This window comes from Tympanuchus pallidicinctus, unplaced genomic scaffold (genome assembly GCF_026119805.1).
Source record: "Tympanuchus pallidicinctus isolate F22 unplaced genomic scaffold, pur_lepc_1.0 scaffold2, whole genome shotgun sequence".
NCBI classification, from domain to species: Eukaryota; Metazoa; Chordata; class Aves; order Galliformes; family Phasianidae; genus Tympanuchus; species Tympanuchus pallidicinctus.
In genome coordinates, this window is record NW_026294721.1 from 6136282 (window position 1) to 6153494 (window position 17213).

The following is a 17213-nucleotide window of genomic DNA, read 5'->3' on the forward strand; positions in this document are numbered from 1 at the left end:
CAGAAAGAACAATAGGAAACAGCACAAGAAATGGAAAGGCTGATGAACGAGAAGAGCTGTTTGTTTGACTTACTAAAATACGAACGAGGTGTCAGGGTGGAGTTGAGAATGGCTCAAAGCCATTCATCTTTCACAGATGAAAATAACCGCAGGTTATTTTGAAAGCATGAGAAGAAAAAAAAATAACTTGAAACTACTGCATCGCTGGGGTGGGATTCCAGATTGATCTGTAGAACAGCGCCCAGCACCCATCTTGCTCCTCATATAGACGATGATGTTCAATTTGGGGTGAGGTGGAGAGGGAGATGTGCTAAGCCACACCGAAATAATTCAGCAATGCGGAAATGAAAAAGTGTGTGCAAATTTTAGAAATCAAATAATCTTTCACCTGGAATTTTTAATTGATGAGTTCTAGGAAGGGAAAGCTGATAGAGTATCTGCCTTGGGTATGTGTTTGTAGAGCAGTTACCAGAATAACTGGTAAATGGTATAAATGGGGTAAATGGTAAATGGAATAACTGGGAAATGGTTTTAAGTTGAGGGAGGGAAGATTTAAGTTGGATGTCAGGGGGAAGTTCTTTACAGAGAGAGTGGTGAGGTGCTGGAGCAGGCTGCCCAGAGAGGGGCTGTGGGTGCCTTATCTGTAGAGGTTCAAGGCCAGGTTGGATGGGGTCCTGGGCAGCCTGGTCCAGTATTAAATGTGGAGGTTGGTGGCCCTGCATGTGGCAGGGGGTTGGAGCTTCATGATCCTTGAGGCCCCTTCCAACCCTGGCCATTCTGTAATTCTGTAATAACATCATGATGAGGGGAACAGGGAGAAAGAAAAGCTGGTGCTGCCTAGGTATCCTCAAACTTATTGCACTGGAGAATGCAGTTGGTGGACAGCTGAGTGAAGGGGATGTGTTTACTGAGATACATCTGTCACACTGCTGTGACTGTTGCTGTTACGAATCTCCTAAAAATGCAGCTGTACTGCAGTGTTACGTGTTGCTGGCATTAGCTAGTACCTGGGGGAGGGATTAGAAATGCCATGAAGATCTGGCTAAGAGAGAGGCCAAAAGGCAATGTGAAGGGCATGATGACTGATGAGGTTCCTGAGATCCTGTCATGGAACTGATGCTAGTGATCGTTACTGGTGTCACACAAAAAGCAGGAATGTAACAAAAACAGTTTCAGTGAGATTATTACACAGGAAGGAAAGGAGACAACATGGAGAAGCTGACTACCAAACTTGGGATGGTTTCAGTGCTGGAATTCATTCAGCTGTTGATTAGAACCTTACTTGGGAAAGTTTTCATTAAGCACTGTAGTCACAGAGGGCTTTTAGTCCCCAGTGTGTTGCATCCTTGACATAGAAACACAGCCCTAAGGTGGAGTTACCACCAGGATGAAGGAGTGGAGCAGTGAGGGGACCTGGTGATGCTTTCCTGGAGCATCCCTTGTACTACAGCTGGTCGGCAGCGTCAACCAGAAGCACATCCCCTGCTCAGCTGGCTCCATGTAAGACATTTCCTTCATCCCCACATTAATGCACAAAGCCAAGGCTGGCTATATGGAGGTAACACCTCAGGGCTGTGCCTGTTCCTTTGGCCCTATTTCCTGTCCCATGAGACAAACCCGTGCACTGTGTATTTCTGAAGGACATCTCCCCTGCTGAGGAGCAGGTTTTCCCAGGGCACTCCTCTGAGTTCCCAGCCTGGACTTTCTCCTGATGGAGCTGGAAGGAACAATGAGGAGGGAAAGATGATAACGCCTATTCAATCCAGGACAAAAGGATTGTCAATTAACTTAAATATTTTGTTCCCCACCCGCAGATATTAAGCAGGATGATGCAGACAAACCCCAAAAGGAAATAAACAGATAAACAGCAGATAATTTCCTTTTCCTCCTTTCATAGCCATAAGCACCATCAGAGTCCAGAGCTGACTTCCACCCAGAAAATGAAAGATTTGGGCCATGTCTCTGGATGGCTGCTGGGGTGAAGGAAGATGCAGTGTTATCTCAGGCCATCTCTGTTGGCTGCTGTGTTACCTCAGTTCTGCACGTAGGGATGAACTGCAGCTCTGGTCCTGGTGATCCACTGGATGGTTTCCTAATTCTTACAGTGCTATGGGAGGAGCTGGGAGCCTCCAGGCTCTATAAGTGGGTCCTGCTCTCAAAGCATTTGGAATTTAATCATCTCTGAGTATGACTCAACTGTGCGCATGGACAGTAAACTGGGACACTTTCAGCTCCAAGATAAATGGCCCTGGGACAACTGAGTGCCCTCAGGGCATGGTCTCTCCTGTGGGGTGGTCATGCAGTGAAGAATGTAAGGGAACTGATGTATTTACAAAAAATTCTTGTCTATCTTCTGGAACTACGGACACCTTCATAGTAGGAATAGCCAAGGCTGCTGCTTCAGGATGTACTGCATAACCAAGTCACCAGCTGGTTCTGGCCCTGCCACCTCTGTTTCACGGACAAAACCTTCTCCACAACTCAGTGCCTTGTAACAGAGCCAGAAGCCATATTTCTGCAGTCTCCTGATATCAAATGACCTCTCTCCAGCTATTTACAATCCAGAACTGTGATTATCTGGAGCACATCTGTCAGAAAAACTTCATCAGGAGACCAAGAATGTGCTTTCTCACTGCTAAAATATGTGCTTCATTTCCAGTTTGAATTCATCATTTGTTTGTTGTGGGTTGAGTTGGTTTTTTTCAGTGCCATTCTAAAGATTGTTTCATGTGCTATATCTTTCCCTGAAAATCTTCTCAATTTATGAAAAGTCACCTCTCAACTTTGTTTCAGAAAATCAAAACTGATTCAAATCTTTAAAGGCATTTTGTCCGGCGGTTCTGGCAGCTCCCAGCACTGCAGATAGGGCAGGAGCATTGCGTAAGAACTGGAGCTGCTTTAACCCACCTGCACCCTAATCGGCATTCCAGCATCTGGGGGGTGGCTGCAGTTCTCCATTGGGGCCTTCCAAGAAAGAGCCACTGCTCTGCCAAGTCCAGCTACTTCTCTCTTAGCAGAGAGGACAGAAAACATCAGGTTTTTTCATTAGATTTTTGATACAAATGAGCTTTCTTCTTCTTCTTCTTCTTCCTCTTCTTCTTCTTTTTAAACAAGACCAAATATCTCCTGTGCTGTCATTGTTGGCTTAAGGGGCTTTGTGTTTTTTTCCTTCTTTTTCAGATAGAGGGCAAAATGTGCCACTACAAATCTGCAGTTCTTCTCCGTATTTCTCTGAAAGTTTCCCTGCACCCACTGTTCTGCTTGGGAAATGCCTCTGCCTTTGGCTCGCTCTCAGAGGGCCGTGTTCTTTTTCTCAGTTGTTGTTTCCTTGATGTGGCACCCAGGGACGTATTTTTCAAATAAAACCTGCATATTTTAATGCAACACCCTGATCACGTTAAAGACGGATCTGACTGAAGGCTCATTCCTGGCCTGGAAACAGTGTTACTTGTATACCAGCATAGCCGTACAAATGGTGCTTTCCACCTCTGATTGCAGAACGGTGCGTGCTTTGCTGTGCTCACCGGTCACCCCTAAGGTTGTGGATGGGGGCACCCAACCTGCCACCACAGATTGATGCTACGAGCCTATAAGTTCAAACCGTAACAAATAAAATGGAATTTAAATAGCTGCTCGCTCAGCGCAGCTCCCTCTCCTCAGGGCTCGCCGCCAGCTGCAGCCCAGCAGCTCCCACCCTGCAGCTCTCCTGCATTGCCACCTGCCGGGTGCAGCGGCACAGCGCAGCCCTCTGCCCGCAGCCCCAGGCGCCTCCAGGGACGGCACCGCCACAGCCCGGCCCCATCCTACCAACCTCATAGCGAAGGATGTCTTCCTTAGGTCTCATCTCAGCTCACTCCCTTTTAGTTTAAAGTCCCATGTGGCAATGCGTTGGGCATCCCAGCTCAGAGGTGACCTACAAGTGGGGGGCTATCAGAAAGAAGGTGACAGACTCTTTAGCAAGGTCTGTTGTGATAGGATAAGGGGAAGTAGTTTCAAACTAAAAGAGGAAAGATTTAGGTTGGATATAAGGAAGAAGTGTTTTACAATACAGGTAGTGAGGCTCTGGCACAGATTGCCCAGAGAGGTGGTGGATGCCCCATCCCTGGAGACACTCAAAGTCAGACTGGAGGGGCTCTGAGCACCTGATGGAGCTGTAGATGTCTCTGTTTGTTGCAGGGGAGTTGGACTAGATGGTCTTTAAGGCACCCTTCCAACTCAAATGATTCTATGATTCTACAAACTGTATCTCCTCCATCTGAAACTACGGGGTGTGTGGTTTGCATTTAGCTTTGAAAAAAGAAACAAACCTGGGGCATCAGTGAACCCTGCCACTGAATGGCTCCGGAGCAGAGCTGTGTGTATCCACAAGTCGCAGATCCCCTCAGACTGCTGCTCTCACCTTTGCTCCATTTTGCTGATGCATCAATAACTGATCCATTTTTATGAAGGCAATGATTAGAGGAGCAAAAACTTCATCATTCTGCTGCCTCTCCTGGAGATGTTGGTCTTCATAATAGAAAGTCAAGAAAACTTCTAAGGGCAATGGGCTCGGCTCTGAACTGCTGCAGGTCAAAAGGCATTTGGACACTGCTCTCAGGCATAGGGTTTGGATTTTGGGTGCTCCTGTGTGGAGCCACGATCTGGACTTCATGCTTGTGGATTTGTTCCAACTCAGGATATTCTGTGATTCTGTGCTCCTGTTTTACTGTGCTCCTGTATATTCACCACCACTGCTTCATCATTACTTGATATCAAGTCTACTGCTGGGATTTGTACCATGAGGAAAGCAGCAATTATTGCTTTATGAGGCTTTTAACGAGCAGAATCGCAGAGCACTGGGTGTGTGTGTTTGGAGAGGCTGCAGTCACCACTCCTCATTCTGCACTCAGCTTTCTGGAAGGCCATCGTGGAGGTTTTTATCAGCTCACCCTTCACACATGTACACTGCAGCTACATAGCTTGCTCCCAAAGTAATGCCTCCTATTTATTTCCTTGGAAACTACAACAGATAGAAGGCACGCATTAACACGATTTGATAGAGAAAATTCTCAGCTACAAAACGTGATTTTTCAATATAGTCACCTCCATTAGCTATGCATTTCCACCAGCAATGAACAAGAGCCTGCATGCCACGCTCGTAAAAATCTGCATGGCTGTCCATAATGTAGCTTGTCTTTCACATCCCTGTCACCACAGCTGAAACAAATCATCCACCACCACCTCACTGTGCTGAAATCTACCATTCAGTCTCCATAGATGTTCAGCAAGAATCAGTCAATGTCAACGAGTGCTATATTTTTTTTTTGGCATGGAAGAATTCAGCCAGCTCACAAGCCTTGCTGCCTTTTCTTCACAATACTTCCCTCTTCCTTTTAGCACCACCTCACTATTTCTTTCTCTCATGACACGTGCTCTTTGCAATCTGTTTTTGTCCCAGCAACCTCAAGATCTCAAACCAGGGACTTTCCTTATGTTTGCATAAGCTGACCCGTATAAATAATCTCTTCACAAGGACAAAGTGTTCTTTATTATTACAGTAAGAGCATTTCCCCAAAAAAACTGGTTTTGATCCATGTGGTTTTCTTCTCATAAAAGGCGATGGACACGTCCCTGGTGCTGTGTGGAGAGAGGGCAAATTTTCCTAGACACTTGGGAGCTCAGATTATGGAATTTAACAACACAGCTCACTTCTAAAGGATGAATTTCTTAGATATCTGATGTAGACGCTTTCATATGGCTACAATGAGTTTATTTGCTTCCTAGGCCTAAGTTGTTTGAGAAATTTCTGCTAACATTCTGTGTTTGAAAGCAGTCCCACTTGTACCACACTTGTATTTGTGTGGAAGTGGTATTTCTGTCACTTTACAATTTAGCAGTAGGGGTCTTCAAGCCGAATTTGGGCTGGATTTCCTCTTTTGTTCTCTCGTGATATTGGATTCTTCTCTTCCTTCTTTTCTACACACTGACAGCCTTCACTCTCCTCCTTTCTTGAACCATGCGATCCAAGTCTTGCCTGGAAAGCTGCCATTCCAAACAAACAAACAAACAAACAAACAAAAAACCCTAAGGACATGCCTGCAATGCAATGGGACTTGTTTTTTCTCTTCTTTAGGTACATTCAAACAGAAATCTCAACGTACGATATGGACCTGTCTAGCCCAGAAAAATGCCAGCTGCCTTGGGGCCACTACTTGCCTTTCTCCTTGTGTTCCAATTAGACCTTTTCACAGAATCAAAAGCAATCTTCTGATGCTGGCCTGAAGATTTGAGGCAATGCTGTAGGATCATTTTAAAAAACAATCCTAGACAAAAGTAGATAGAAGCTCCTTGATTTGTGCTGGTTCCCTTGCAGCTATTCCTGCCCCATCCAACCCACAAATGGTTATTTAATTGGTGACCCAACCCATACAGAACAGGTTCATCCATCTCCTTCTGTGACAGAATTATAAAATGTTACAGCAGGCTGCAGTGTTGTCAGCATCAATATTTCACATCATTAGAGGAGGTTGCCAAGTATCTTTGGCCTTGCATTATTGATGGTTTAATGAATAGACTATTTTTTCTTTGAGAACATCTGTTTAAGTGCAGTCCTTACCCCGTATGAGGTAGTTCAGGGCTCTCAGATAACTGTCATCCTGTTGCTGAATCAAACTGGTAGTTAAGTATCTATTCATCTCACACAGAAGGTCAGTATTTTCTTTGCAACCCAACTGACACAAACTCTGTGACAACTTAATATCAGTGTTTATCATGTTTCTGCATCTTCAGGCCTGGAACCAAAGTTATTTTAACTCAAGATTGTTTGTGAGGAAGCTTTTTTGCCAAAGTTCCATTTTGGCAGGAAGATAAACCCTCCTTTTTTAATTTCATATCATTAAGCTGAATACAGCTATTCTAAAGTTCTGTGGGGTTTCTTTCTGCCTGATGTGTTCTTTTATTGCAAAGCTGAAGACAACCACAGGCCAAGAATCATCTAATAAAATGATGGAGCATTCTCCTACCTGGGTATTTCTTTTATAAAATCACTACACCTGAAAATGTGACAATGCATGTAAGCTTGAAACAATCCTTCCTGGAGCTCCCAGTGTGACATTTTAAATTTGGGAACAGCTGGTTTTTCTGTAATGTAAGAACACCACACCCAAACAATTGGCTTAAAGGACAAAATTCTGCCTTTTCTCTTTGGGCACTGTATTTCCTTGTCTGTGCATTTGGCCAAAGACATTGGGCTTCCTGAATCCACAACCAGCCTGAGTGACACAAAGCATTTCTGCAGCCAAATGACTCTTCACGGTCTGAGTCCCCTCAGCCCTTTATCAGATTGGTCCAGATGAAGGAATTAGAGAAATATTTGAACAGTGGATATTTACCACGCTCATTAGAAAGCAGAAGGGGAAAGAAACTCAGCAACTTGAGCAAACACCATTTTATGTAATTGTCTGAGATTTTTTTTTTTTTAAATTAAACAGCTTAGCTGTCACTGAGATTTGCCTGAGGGACAACTGTGGATGAGTTACACAACTCAGCGTTCATTCATCAACTAATTCTCTGCAAAACCATATGGCTCCTCGCAGGGATTTCTTTAAACATTCTGCAAGGATATGAATTGGTGGCTTTGTAGATGTTGAGCACGTTGCTCGAGGCTCATTTTGAAATGCTGTTTCTAGACATTAAAGCAATGGTATTGTTGCAAGCAGTAGCCTAATAGAAAGCTGTTGTTTAGGCACTTTCAATCAAATAAAGAAAAGAAATAGAAAAATAAGAAATATTGAAAGAGTAAACATCTAAACTTTGAAGATGAACTATGCTGCTGTATGTGGTTTTCTCATGCAAATGTAGGATGTGTAGTTTACTAGATAGAAGCCAACAAGGAAGAAGAAACATTATAAAGTAAAATGGTCTCATTAATCAAGTCAGATATAAAAGAACCATTGCAAAATGTATGCATGCATATGGTGCAGTAAATTTATTTGAAAATATGAGTTCATTACTTTAGGTCACTCTGAAGTGCATCAGGGCACCTGCCAGATGGGAAAAGACAAATGTCACATAGGAAGGGCTGCTTGTACACAAGTCTTTTGCACGAAGTATGAGAGGTTTGGTCTGCACTGTAATGCTGGTGTTTGTGGTCTGGAGACTTGGGGTGCTTTGGTGGAACTGCAAGCAGTAGTAATGCAGTGATGTGCATCAAGAGCTTCATTGTCTTCCCTCACTCAGTGACTGGGATTAAATTTGCTCCCTAGTTCAAAGCAAAGTTTCTGGTACTCTGAGTTTTTAAATCCCATTTGGCATCTCTAGTTCTTAAGAGGAGAAAAACATAGGACATAATTATAAGAGGAATTCGGTGAGTATCACAGATGAATTTTTCAGGCTTTTTTCTTTTTTCCTTTGAAATCATTCCAGAGTATTTTCTAACCTCACCCTATTTGGGACATTCTTCATAGCCGTGCCCAGCACAGATCTTGCAGGCTAGAATTCTGGCCGGGAGAAATTTTGACATTTGCACCCTGTTTACAAGTTGGGGAACTCATGTGGATAGAAATTCAAGAGCTCACAGGAGCTTTTTGCTGCTGCAATATCAGGTAGACCTGACAGATCACTGTAAAAATTTACTAAGGAGATACCGATTTTTAGTGACAGCAAGTGCCTGTGCACTCTGCCAAGCTCAGCTCATCTGAGAACAGAGCAGTTTGTTCATCTGCATTGTAATTATTTTATACAACAGGTGCATTCATCTCTATCCCCATATGTCAATGGATTACTTGCAGTGTTTGTCAAGCTCTGAGCTTCTATAGAGGAAAATGTCTCTTAAGTACAGTTCTGCTGTAATTCTTGCCATGAAAGTCCTGCAGATGAGCTTTATTCACCCTTCAGGGAATAGCTTGCTTCTGTTTGGGAGTACCCTTTTGCTAGTCTTTACCTATGAAATACTCCACAGACATCCTCCTGTTCGAGAGCTGCAAAGTTGGTGCCATGACTGAGGGCTGCTTTCCTGCCTCCTTTGCTTTATTTACCCCTCGTTTTGCTTCAGGAAGGCAACAGAGAGAAGAGGCTGAAGTTCTGAAGGCCTCAAAGGCAGAAGGCCACGCAAAACCTGGTATTTAAAACCAGAATGCCGTGCTGTTCCTCCTACACTTCTTGTTGCCTTCTACATGGAGCTCATTGCACCTTGGAGGGCCAATGGTAACCCGGGCTCCATCAGAAGAGGGGTGGCCAGCAGAGACAGGGAGGTGATTGTCCTCCTCTATTCTGCCCTTGTGAGGCCCCTTCTGCAGTACTGTGTCCAGGTCTGGAGCCCCAGTACAGGGAGGACGTGGAGCTCTGGGAGCGGGTCCAGAGGAGGGCACTGAGATGATCAGAGGGCTGGAGCAGCTCTCCTGTGAGGAGAGCATTCAAGGCCAGGTTGGATGGGGCCCTGGGCAGCCTGGTCTGGTGCCACATCTGGAGGCTGATGCCCTTAGGGTCTCTTCCAACCCTAGGCACAAGGAACAGCAGCAGTTCACACTGCAATTAGCCCCTTGGTCACACCCAGCATGTTACACGGGGTGGGCACAAGGCAGGACTGTGGGTTCAGAGCTGTGTCACCTCTCACAGGTTTGGGATGTGGGCAACCAGAGCAGCAGTGCCTCAGGAGGGGCATGCGCTGATGTCAGTGAGCGTGCCAAGACATCATTTGATGTCAGGGGAGATTCAGGCTGGACGTTAGGAAATACTGCGTTTCTGGAAGAGTGGTCAGGCAGTGGAACGGGCTGCACGGGGAGGCGGTGGAGTCACCGACCCTGTAGGCGTTCAAGGAACGTTTGGATTTTGTGTGGAGCAACATGGTTTAGTGATTGGTGACAGGTGGGGGGTTGGACTGGGTGCTCCTGCGGGTCTTGTCCAGCCTCAGAGATTCTACGATTCTATGGTTCATTTCTCTTCCACACTGTTGAACAGCCCTCAGGCTCCACACACACAAAACACCCGGGCTCGGCCCCTTTAAGAACTCCCTCCCGCCCTTGCAGGCAGCGTGACGTCACGCGTGCGCAGCGCGCGGTGATGACGTCAGCGGCCCCGAGACGGGGAAGGAGGGAAGGAGGGAAGGAGGGAGCCCTGCCGCTCCGGCGCAGAGATGGACCTGCGGCTGGCCCAGCTGGTGGAGGAGCTGACCACGGCGGGGGAGCCGCAGCTGGAGCCGGGCCGGCTGAAGGAGCTGAAGAAAATATGCAGGTGAGGAGCTGGGCCCGCCCCCCTTCAGTTCATTGATGGCGGTGGCTGAAAGCGCTGCGCGTGCACAGCTGCGGTGATTGCCCTCCTAACCGTTCCCTCAGGTCGTCGGAGGAGCACCTGAGCCACGCGTACCACCTGCTGCTGACCAGGCTCCACGAGGAGCACGCCGAGATGCGCTTCTCCGCCTTCCAGATCGTGCAGGAGCTCTTCTCCCGCTCTCACCGCTTCCGCACGCTGCTCGTTTCCAACTTCCAGGAGTTCCTGGAGCTCACGGTGGGGACGGACCACGAGCAGCCGCTTCCCCCGCCCCGGGAGGTGGCCCAGAAGCTGAGGAAAGCGGCCATTGCGGCGGTGCTGGGCTGGCACGAGAAGTATGGCGAGGCCTACAAGAAGCTGTCTCTGGGATATCACTACTTAAAGCAGAACAAGAAGGTACTCTGCGTTTTTACTGCCCTGTGTGTGTTTGGGGATTGTCTCGAGGAGGTGCTTTCCTCACTTTAAACAATAAATGTGAAAGGAAATCAGTTGGAAGCAAAGTGTCTTCAAGAGACTTCCCAAAGAGGCAGCCCCCAGCCTGGCCCGAACTTCCTTGGACTTATGGTGATTGTTCCCACCTGAAGCAGAAACCCTCTCCTTAAGGTATAAGGTACTAACTCTAGCAAATGCCTACTGTTTTACATAACGTGTTTTCAGAAGGCTTTTCTGAACCTGAGATGCCTTTAAGAAAAATACAGGTTGCCCTGAGAGGTTGTGGAATTTCCTGCTCTGGAGATATTCAGGATCCATCCAGGTGCTTCCTGGTGTGAGCTACTGCAGGGACCCTGTTTTAGCAGGGGGGTTGGACTGAAGGATCTCCTGAGGTCCTTTCCAACCCCTGCAATTCTCTGTTCCTGTGTGATTTGTTCCTTTGGTAATAACATGAATGCAAGACAGAGTTGCACAATTCACCACACACTCTGACGACATATTGTAGTGCTGCTCAGAAGCTGAGCTGAGCTCTCTGCTGCTCCCCAGGCAGATGTGCTTTTTTCAAAACCCAGCACCTTCACCAAGAACACTGTATTGTTTTCTGGGATTCTTTTCCTTTTGGACTTCCTAAACTTCCCAGCTGAACATTGTATGTGTGCCACTTATGATTCAGTGACTAAATATGCTCAGATTTAGTACTGAATACTGATCAGATAGAGAAAGTGAGGAAAAGAGCTGTCCCAGCTCCAAACTAAGTTGCAGTGTGTCAGAAATACAATGGAAAAATGTACTTGTGGGAAGGGCTGAACTGTGTAAATAACTTTTTTTAAAGTCATTAAAGAAAAACAAAATAACCAGGAGTGAAAATTAAGGACGCATCCAGAGTCAAATAGTGGAATACTGGGATGGTTGGTGGTCGTTGTTGTTTCTCTCTTAGTGTGGTTAAAAGGTTCTAAAACCCTAGGCTTGAAAGAAGAGCTGGACCCAACCAGTGCTTTCTCAGTGTGCAAACCAGTAGAGCTCCACCCACTGATTGCTACTTGGAGCCCCACAGTCCAGCTGCTTTAGAATGGAAATCAATACTTGCACTTTTAGCTGATGATTCACAGATAGGAAGTCTTTCTGTGAAAGCTGAAAATACCTTTCTTTCCATACTGAGCAGTGCTGTTCTGGTTTCATTTCAGAGTACAACACAGAAAGTGTAGCTGCTTTCTTTAAATAATTCCGTATTGTCTTATGTTAAAGAAAAAAAAGAAAAAAAAAGAAACCAGTGAGGGGAAATGCAGGACAAATGCAGGGGATCTCTAACGCATAACACAGATTCAATAGACTGCATGCTCAAATATACAATAAGTCAGCTGAGGTTTGGTGTGTTTATCTGCACTCCTGCAGTCAGTTTGCTCCTGCCTTACGACTTTGGGTGTTCACTTCATGCCCTTGTGATACTGAGCAGTCCAGCAGAAGTGGCTGTACTGTTATTTTTTTTTTTTACTGCACCTGAATACTTCTGGAAAGAGTTCCAAGAGAAGCAACTGAATCTCAGCTCCTGAACATAAGAGCTAATATTGGTGTAGCCAGCCTTTTGTCATCTTAATACATGAACTGCAAGAGACAACAAAAAGACCTGAGGAGGCTTTAGTACCTTTTAGAAATCAGGTGCATCTGCTGTTTGATGTTACAGCTCTGGCACAGTATGGAGCAGTTTGAGGACTGTTAGAGTCTTACTTTTCAGATTACCATCATCAAAGTTGGTCAGAAGATGATCACTGCAGCCCATCTAAGGTATATACTCAGGAAACAGTGTACTGTTTTATCCTTAGTAAGCTGAAGTTATACCTGTATGAAGGTCTGACTTTAGGAACAGAACATATTTTGGCATATCAGAAGACAACTTTGTGGTGGTTTCTTTTGTTGTTTCTTTTTTAACAAATCCCTGTGTCAAATTTCAAAAATGAAGCAAGAAGAAATATATATGTATGCGCACATAAGTATTTTCAGCAGTATTTTTTTTATTCTGGGAAGGCACAGATGGGGTTGCAGATTAAGTGTGAATTATAAACTGAATGTGACTTTGATAGACTGAGAGTATTAATGCTGAATTCCAATATTTCCCCAAATTTGCAGTGTTTATTGCTGTGTAGGCACACTAGTCTGACACCTTTTAAATCAAGAAGAGTTGTTTGCACCTCATCACGTCCAGCTCCAATGTTCATTACAGACTAATAGCGAAAGGCTCCATACGTCTTGCTCCAGCACTGGAGCTGAGTAGTGTCCCTCTGTGTTGCCTGAATGAGGTTCTTAGATATGCTCTGTTCTGACCAAGTTTCTGAGTGCTGGCTCATCTAGCAGCGACAATAAAGACAAATGTTCAGTGGGTGCTTGTAATACAGGCACAGTGCACAGAGGGTGCAGCCCTTATAAGCAGCAAAGGATGGGCTCACTCAGCCCTCAGCATAATCCATAATGAAATTAATGAAAGCTATGTGGTAGCAGTCAAAAGGAAATAACTACATTTCCTTTTCAAGTGATTTTTCTTATGGAATAGCACAACTCAGGATTCGTTTCCTTAAAATAGAAGTGAAAATACGTAGATTTTCAAACCCTTCTAAGAAAAAAAAAAAAACCTACAATTTTAAAAGAAACTGTTTTGCATCACTCAGATTTATGTTTATGTTTTAGTCATAAGAAAGTGAGACTGCATGATATCCTTTCCCTCAGTCAATGAATCCAACAAATAATTTAAAAAAAAAAAAAGCCATTGATTTTCAGCAGTCCCTTATTAGTAGAAATAAAACCTCCATTCAGAATTTCTGTAGTTATTGATTTCAGGAGGAGAGGAGATAAAAGGAAGTACTGCTGAGCTTCTGGATGATTGCTTACGTTAGAGGATTTTTCACCACTGATAAGGATCTTAGGAAATGGATTTTCTATGTACTTCTTACAGAGAATGTTGTACTTTTTTCTTCGTTTCCTTAGGTGGATTTTCAGGACGTGCATGCAAGAACAGTGGCTGAAAGGAAAAGGGAAGAAGAGAAGCAAAAACGATTGGATAACGTTTACAAAGAAAAAGCCAAAAGAGCTGAAAAAGAAATGGCAGGTGATGTGCTTTGACTTGGGTGGGTTTGTTGTTAAAGCAATTTTTTGTAAGGTTGTATAAACCAAATTCCAGCAGAATGGATATCCAAATAAGAGCAAACCTCAGTGTACAGGAATAGTACATTTGTTAGTGCTTCACTCTGTCTCTCACCTAAAGAATGTCAAGGCAAATGAGTAACAGGTCCCATAAGGCTCAAGTAGAATGAGGAGATATTAAAAAAAAAAAACAGCAACTTACAAATGTCTGGTCAGTAATTCATAAGGTGTGAATGCATACCTTCATGCACATGTATGAAGTTGGACTTGGTGATCCTTATGAGTCTCTTTGAATTTGGGATATACTGTGATATCAGGAGCAGTTCTGGATCTCGTGGCTTAATTACTGTGTCTATGGTTAGGTACAGGCTTCTTGACTGATGACCTCAGTTATACTGTATATGCATCATGTATGTTCCAGGAGTTTGGGCACAAGTCTGCGCAGCAATCCTAGATGCAGTATAGGAAATCTGTGAGAAGTGTTATGTTGCTGGGAGCTGAATCTCTGAACATGTACACAGCCAGCATATTCCTGCCGTATTTAAGAACAGACGTAGTGTAACTATGATTCTCTAACTAAGTTGTAGTTGGGAAGGATTATTTATCTCAATTGCTTCAGTTTGTGCAATGAATGCATTTGTGTCTGCCTTTATTCTACATGGTGCAAATGTTTTCACACATGGAAAAAAGAGATTTAACCTTTTAAAGTCAGCTTTACTGATAGCATCTCTTAGCTATGGCATATATTCACGGGTGCACCTGCAAACAGCTGTAACATTTGTGGCTGCAGAATGAGCACCCAGTGGCATTACCAAGGATACCTTGTTTCTTACCAGTACTGTTCTGCTTCGAATTTATTGAAGTATTTGAGTCACCTTTTTTTGATAGACAGTGAAATTTTAGGGAGGATAGGAAGGGAGGAATGCTGGTCCTAAATTCGTTGTTCAGGAAGTTCTAGAGATCCTGTTTAAGAGAAGATCCTGTTTAAGAGAAGTATTGACTCTCTTCTGAGGACCGTCCCTGCACTGGAAATAAATATGTGTGGATAAACTGTGACTGATTACTGGACAAATGGATTCTTTGGCAGTAGTGTTTGTTTTGTAGATATACCTGTGCTCAGGAGTCAGCACTGCATGCTGTTTCACAAAGTTCTGAAACAACTCTCTCTTGATAGAACTGTCCCAAGAGGTTGCTGAGACACTGACAGAGATGGAGAACTGTTTCCGGCTTCTGTTGCCAGATCCTTTTGACTTCACTGTGAGCAACACAGGACTGGAACCCAATGAACAAACGAGTGCTGACAAGGATAGATCTGCATCCTCCTTGTCCTCATGTGTGGGATGTGTGGATGATGAACAGCCGTGCTGTAGCAAGGACATTCTTCCTGTTTCTCAGTGTGTCAGAACGGATCAAAACAAAGAGTTAGGTGACAAACAGAAGAAGCCTGAGCAAAATATATTAGATGGAGACACGTGCTCTGAGGTTGAAACTGGTGTTCCTGTTCTTGGTGATGATGATTATGAAACTTTTGTCAGGAATCATGGACTGATTTCTCATAAGTATACTCTAGACCTTGAACTCTCTACAGGTACTGCACCAATTTTTCACAAAGAGCTGGGGATAATCTTTGCAATGCTTTGTAGTTTGTTTTTTTCCTTTGCTTGTTTGTTTTTGCTGTGACTTCAGCATTTGGGGTCCCTGGGCATCATTTTGATTTATTTTGGCCTTCCTTTCTATTTCTGCCCCATTTAGCAGCCTTTCTTAGTTTTGGATGTTCTTGTATGGGATTTACAGATTTCATTAATTTCTGAAACTAAATGTTTGTATTAGTTGTAAACACATTACTACACTTCATAGTACATGTGATTTTTCCTGTGTTTAGAAACAAAATGATTTACTTACTGTATATAGTATTTTATTTCAGCACTTCTTTCTTTCTCATTGTAACATGGGTAAAAGCTACTGATTTAAACATATTGATATTGGCTGTTTCTTAATCTTCTCTTTGTTATTGACAACTTGCAGGAAACAGCAGAGTTTTAACTTAAGAGTTGTGATTAGACCTTTCTATCTAACTTTGTTAATAAGAATTGCGGATAGAAAAAGTCTGAGTATTTAGGGCTTTTCACTTTTTTCCAAATGAAATCTCTTACAAATACTGTCCAATTGGAATTTCAAGTGCATGAGGCTGGTGAGATAGCTATGTACTTTGCTTGCAAGCAACAGAATTGAAAGTTACCCTTGGGGCTGATGAGCATCGAACTGGTGCAAAATACCATTTACCATTCTTACTTGTGTGGTGGCAGACTTGGCTTCTTCGACAGTCAACCCCTTTTGGGATGGAGGCCCTAGGAACATTTCATACTGAATAAGCACGAACTGGTCCATTAGGGCCTGGTTCATTTATTGGAACATAGGACAAGATATAATGTAAATAGTAAAACTGCACTGGTTTTGGTTTACTTCGTGTGATGGCGTAACAAATCCTTGTCATCACTGACCTGACAGCTTTTCATCTTTTCCTTTTTGAATGTGGATAACAGAATATATAATAATCAACATCAAATAGTTTAGAAAAAAATACTTTATGTACAATCATATTATTATATGTGTTGTTTATGTTTTTATGCTTTATGTAAAATACTTTAGAGAGGTTAATGGGTACTTCTACTCAGTGTTTACAGTATCCTGGCTACTTGGTTACAACTAACTGTTGTTTTCCTTTATTGGAGCAGATATCAAAGTGCATGAGAACGAAGACAATACTGCTGTAATAAACAGTGTTGTGGATGCTCACAAACTCGTCAGAAATAAGTTCTTGCCTTCCGTGCAGTCCTGGATTCAGGTGGGGTAAAGACCTAATTTCTTCATTTCCGTGAAAAGATGGACTAGGTGCTGGGAGGCTTGAGAGAGAGAGAGAGAGGAAAGAAATTAAGGTTGAGAGAAACATTGGTGCAAATAGAAAAGAAGGTTGCTTGTTCCATAGGGATGTACAGAAGGAGACTGCAGGAGCTACAGACGTTGTTTGATGGCTCAGTGCTCGGTGTGCTGCCTGCAGACACATTAAAATAAAAAAAAGTAGGCATCTAAGAAAATACAGCTTCTTCACAAAGTATTTAAGTAAAACTTGGTATGTTTTCATCAGACATGTCTGCATCTGAACACTGTCTTTTCTGCCAGTTGATATTTGCAGGAGCCTCGTGCAAGAAATATGGCCTGCCAGAGGGCATTATTAGGAGATGTTTATAGCAACTGCTCATTTGTTATTCATCTTCAGTGGTTGGTTTTAGGTCTTAAATTCTAGTTGGGGAAAGAAATGCATTGACAAATTGTTACGTGTAAAATAAAAGAATTTGTGACATTTTTCCTCTACCTTATGTGAGACAACAAATAAACAAGTGCTT

General features: G+C 43.6%; 1 protein-coding gene and 1 long non-coding RNA gene across 2 annotated transcripts in view; both read left to right on the forward strand.

Annotated features, from left to right (window-relative positions):
* The window catches only part of LOC128079856 (uncharacterized), a 237109-nt gene that overhangs the window by 170222 nt on the left and 49674 nt on the right, over positions 1 to 17213 (forward strand). The window lies entirely within an intron of this gene.
* Positions 10055 to 17213, forward strand: part of UVSSA (UV stimulated scaffold protein A) — a 49300-nt gene continuing 42141 nt past the window's right edge. Inside the window, exons 1-5 of the mRNA XM_052681375.1 lie at positions 10055 to 10209; positions 10311 to 10641; positions 13654 to 13774; positions 14984 to 15397; positions 16545 to 16654. Of these exons, the coding sequence (XP_052537335.1) occupies positions 10112 to 10209; positions 10311 to 10641; positions 13654 to 13774; positions 14984 to 15397; positions 16545 to 16654 (1074 nt within the window). The 5' untranslated portion in view covers positions 10055 to 10111. The remainder of the gene's footprint in view (positions 10210 to 10310; positions 10642 to 13653; positions 13775 to 14983; positions 15398 to 16544; positions 16655 to 17213) is intronic.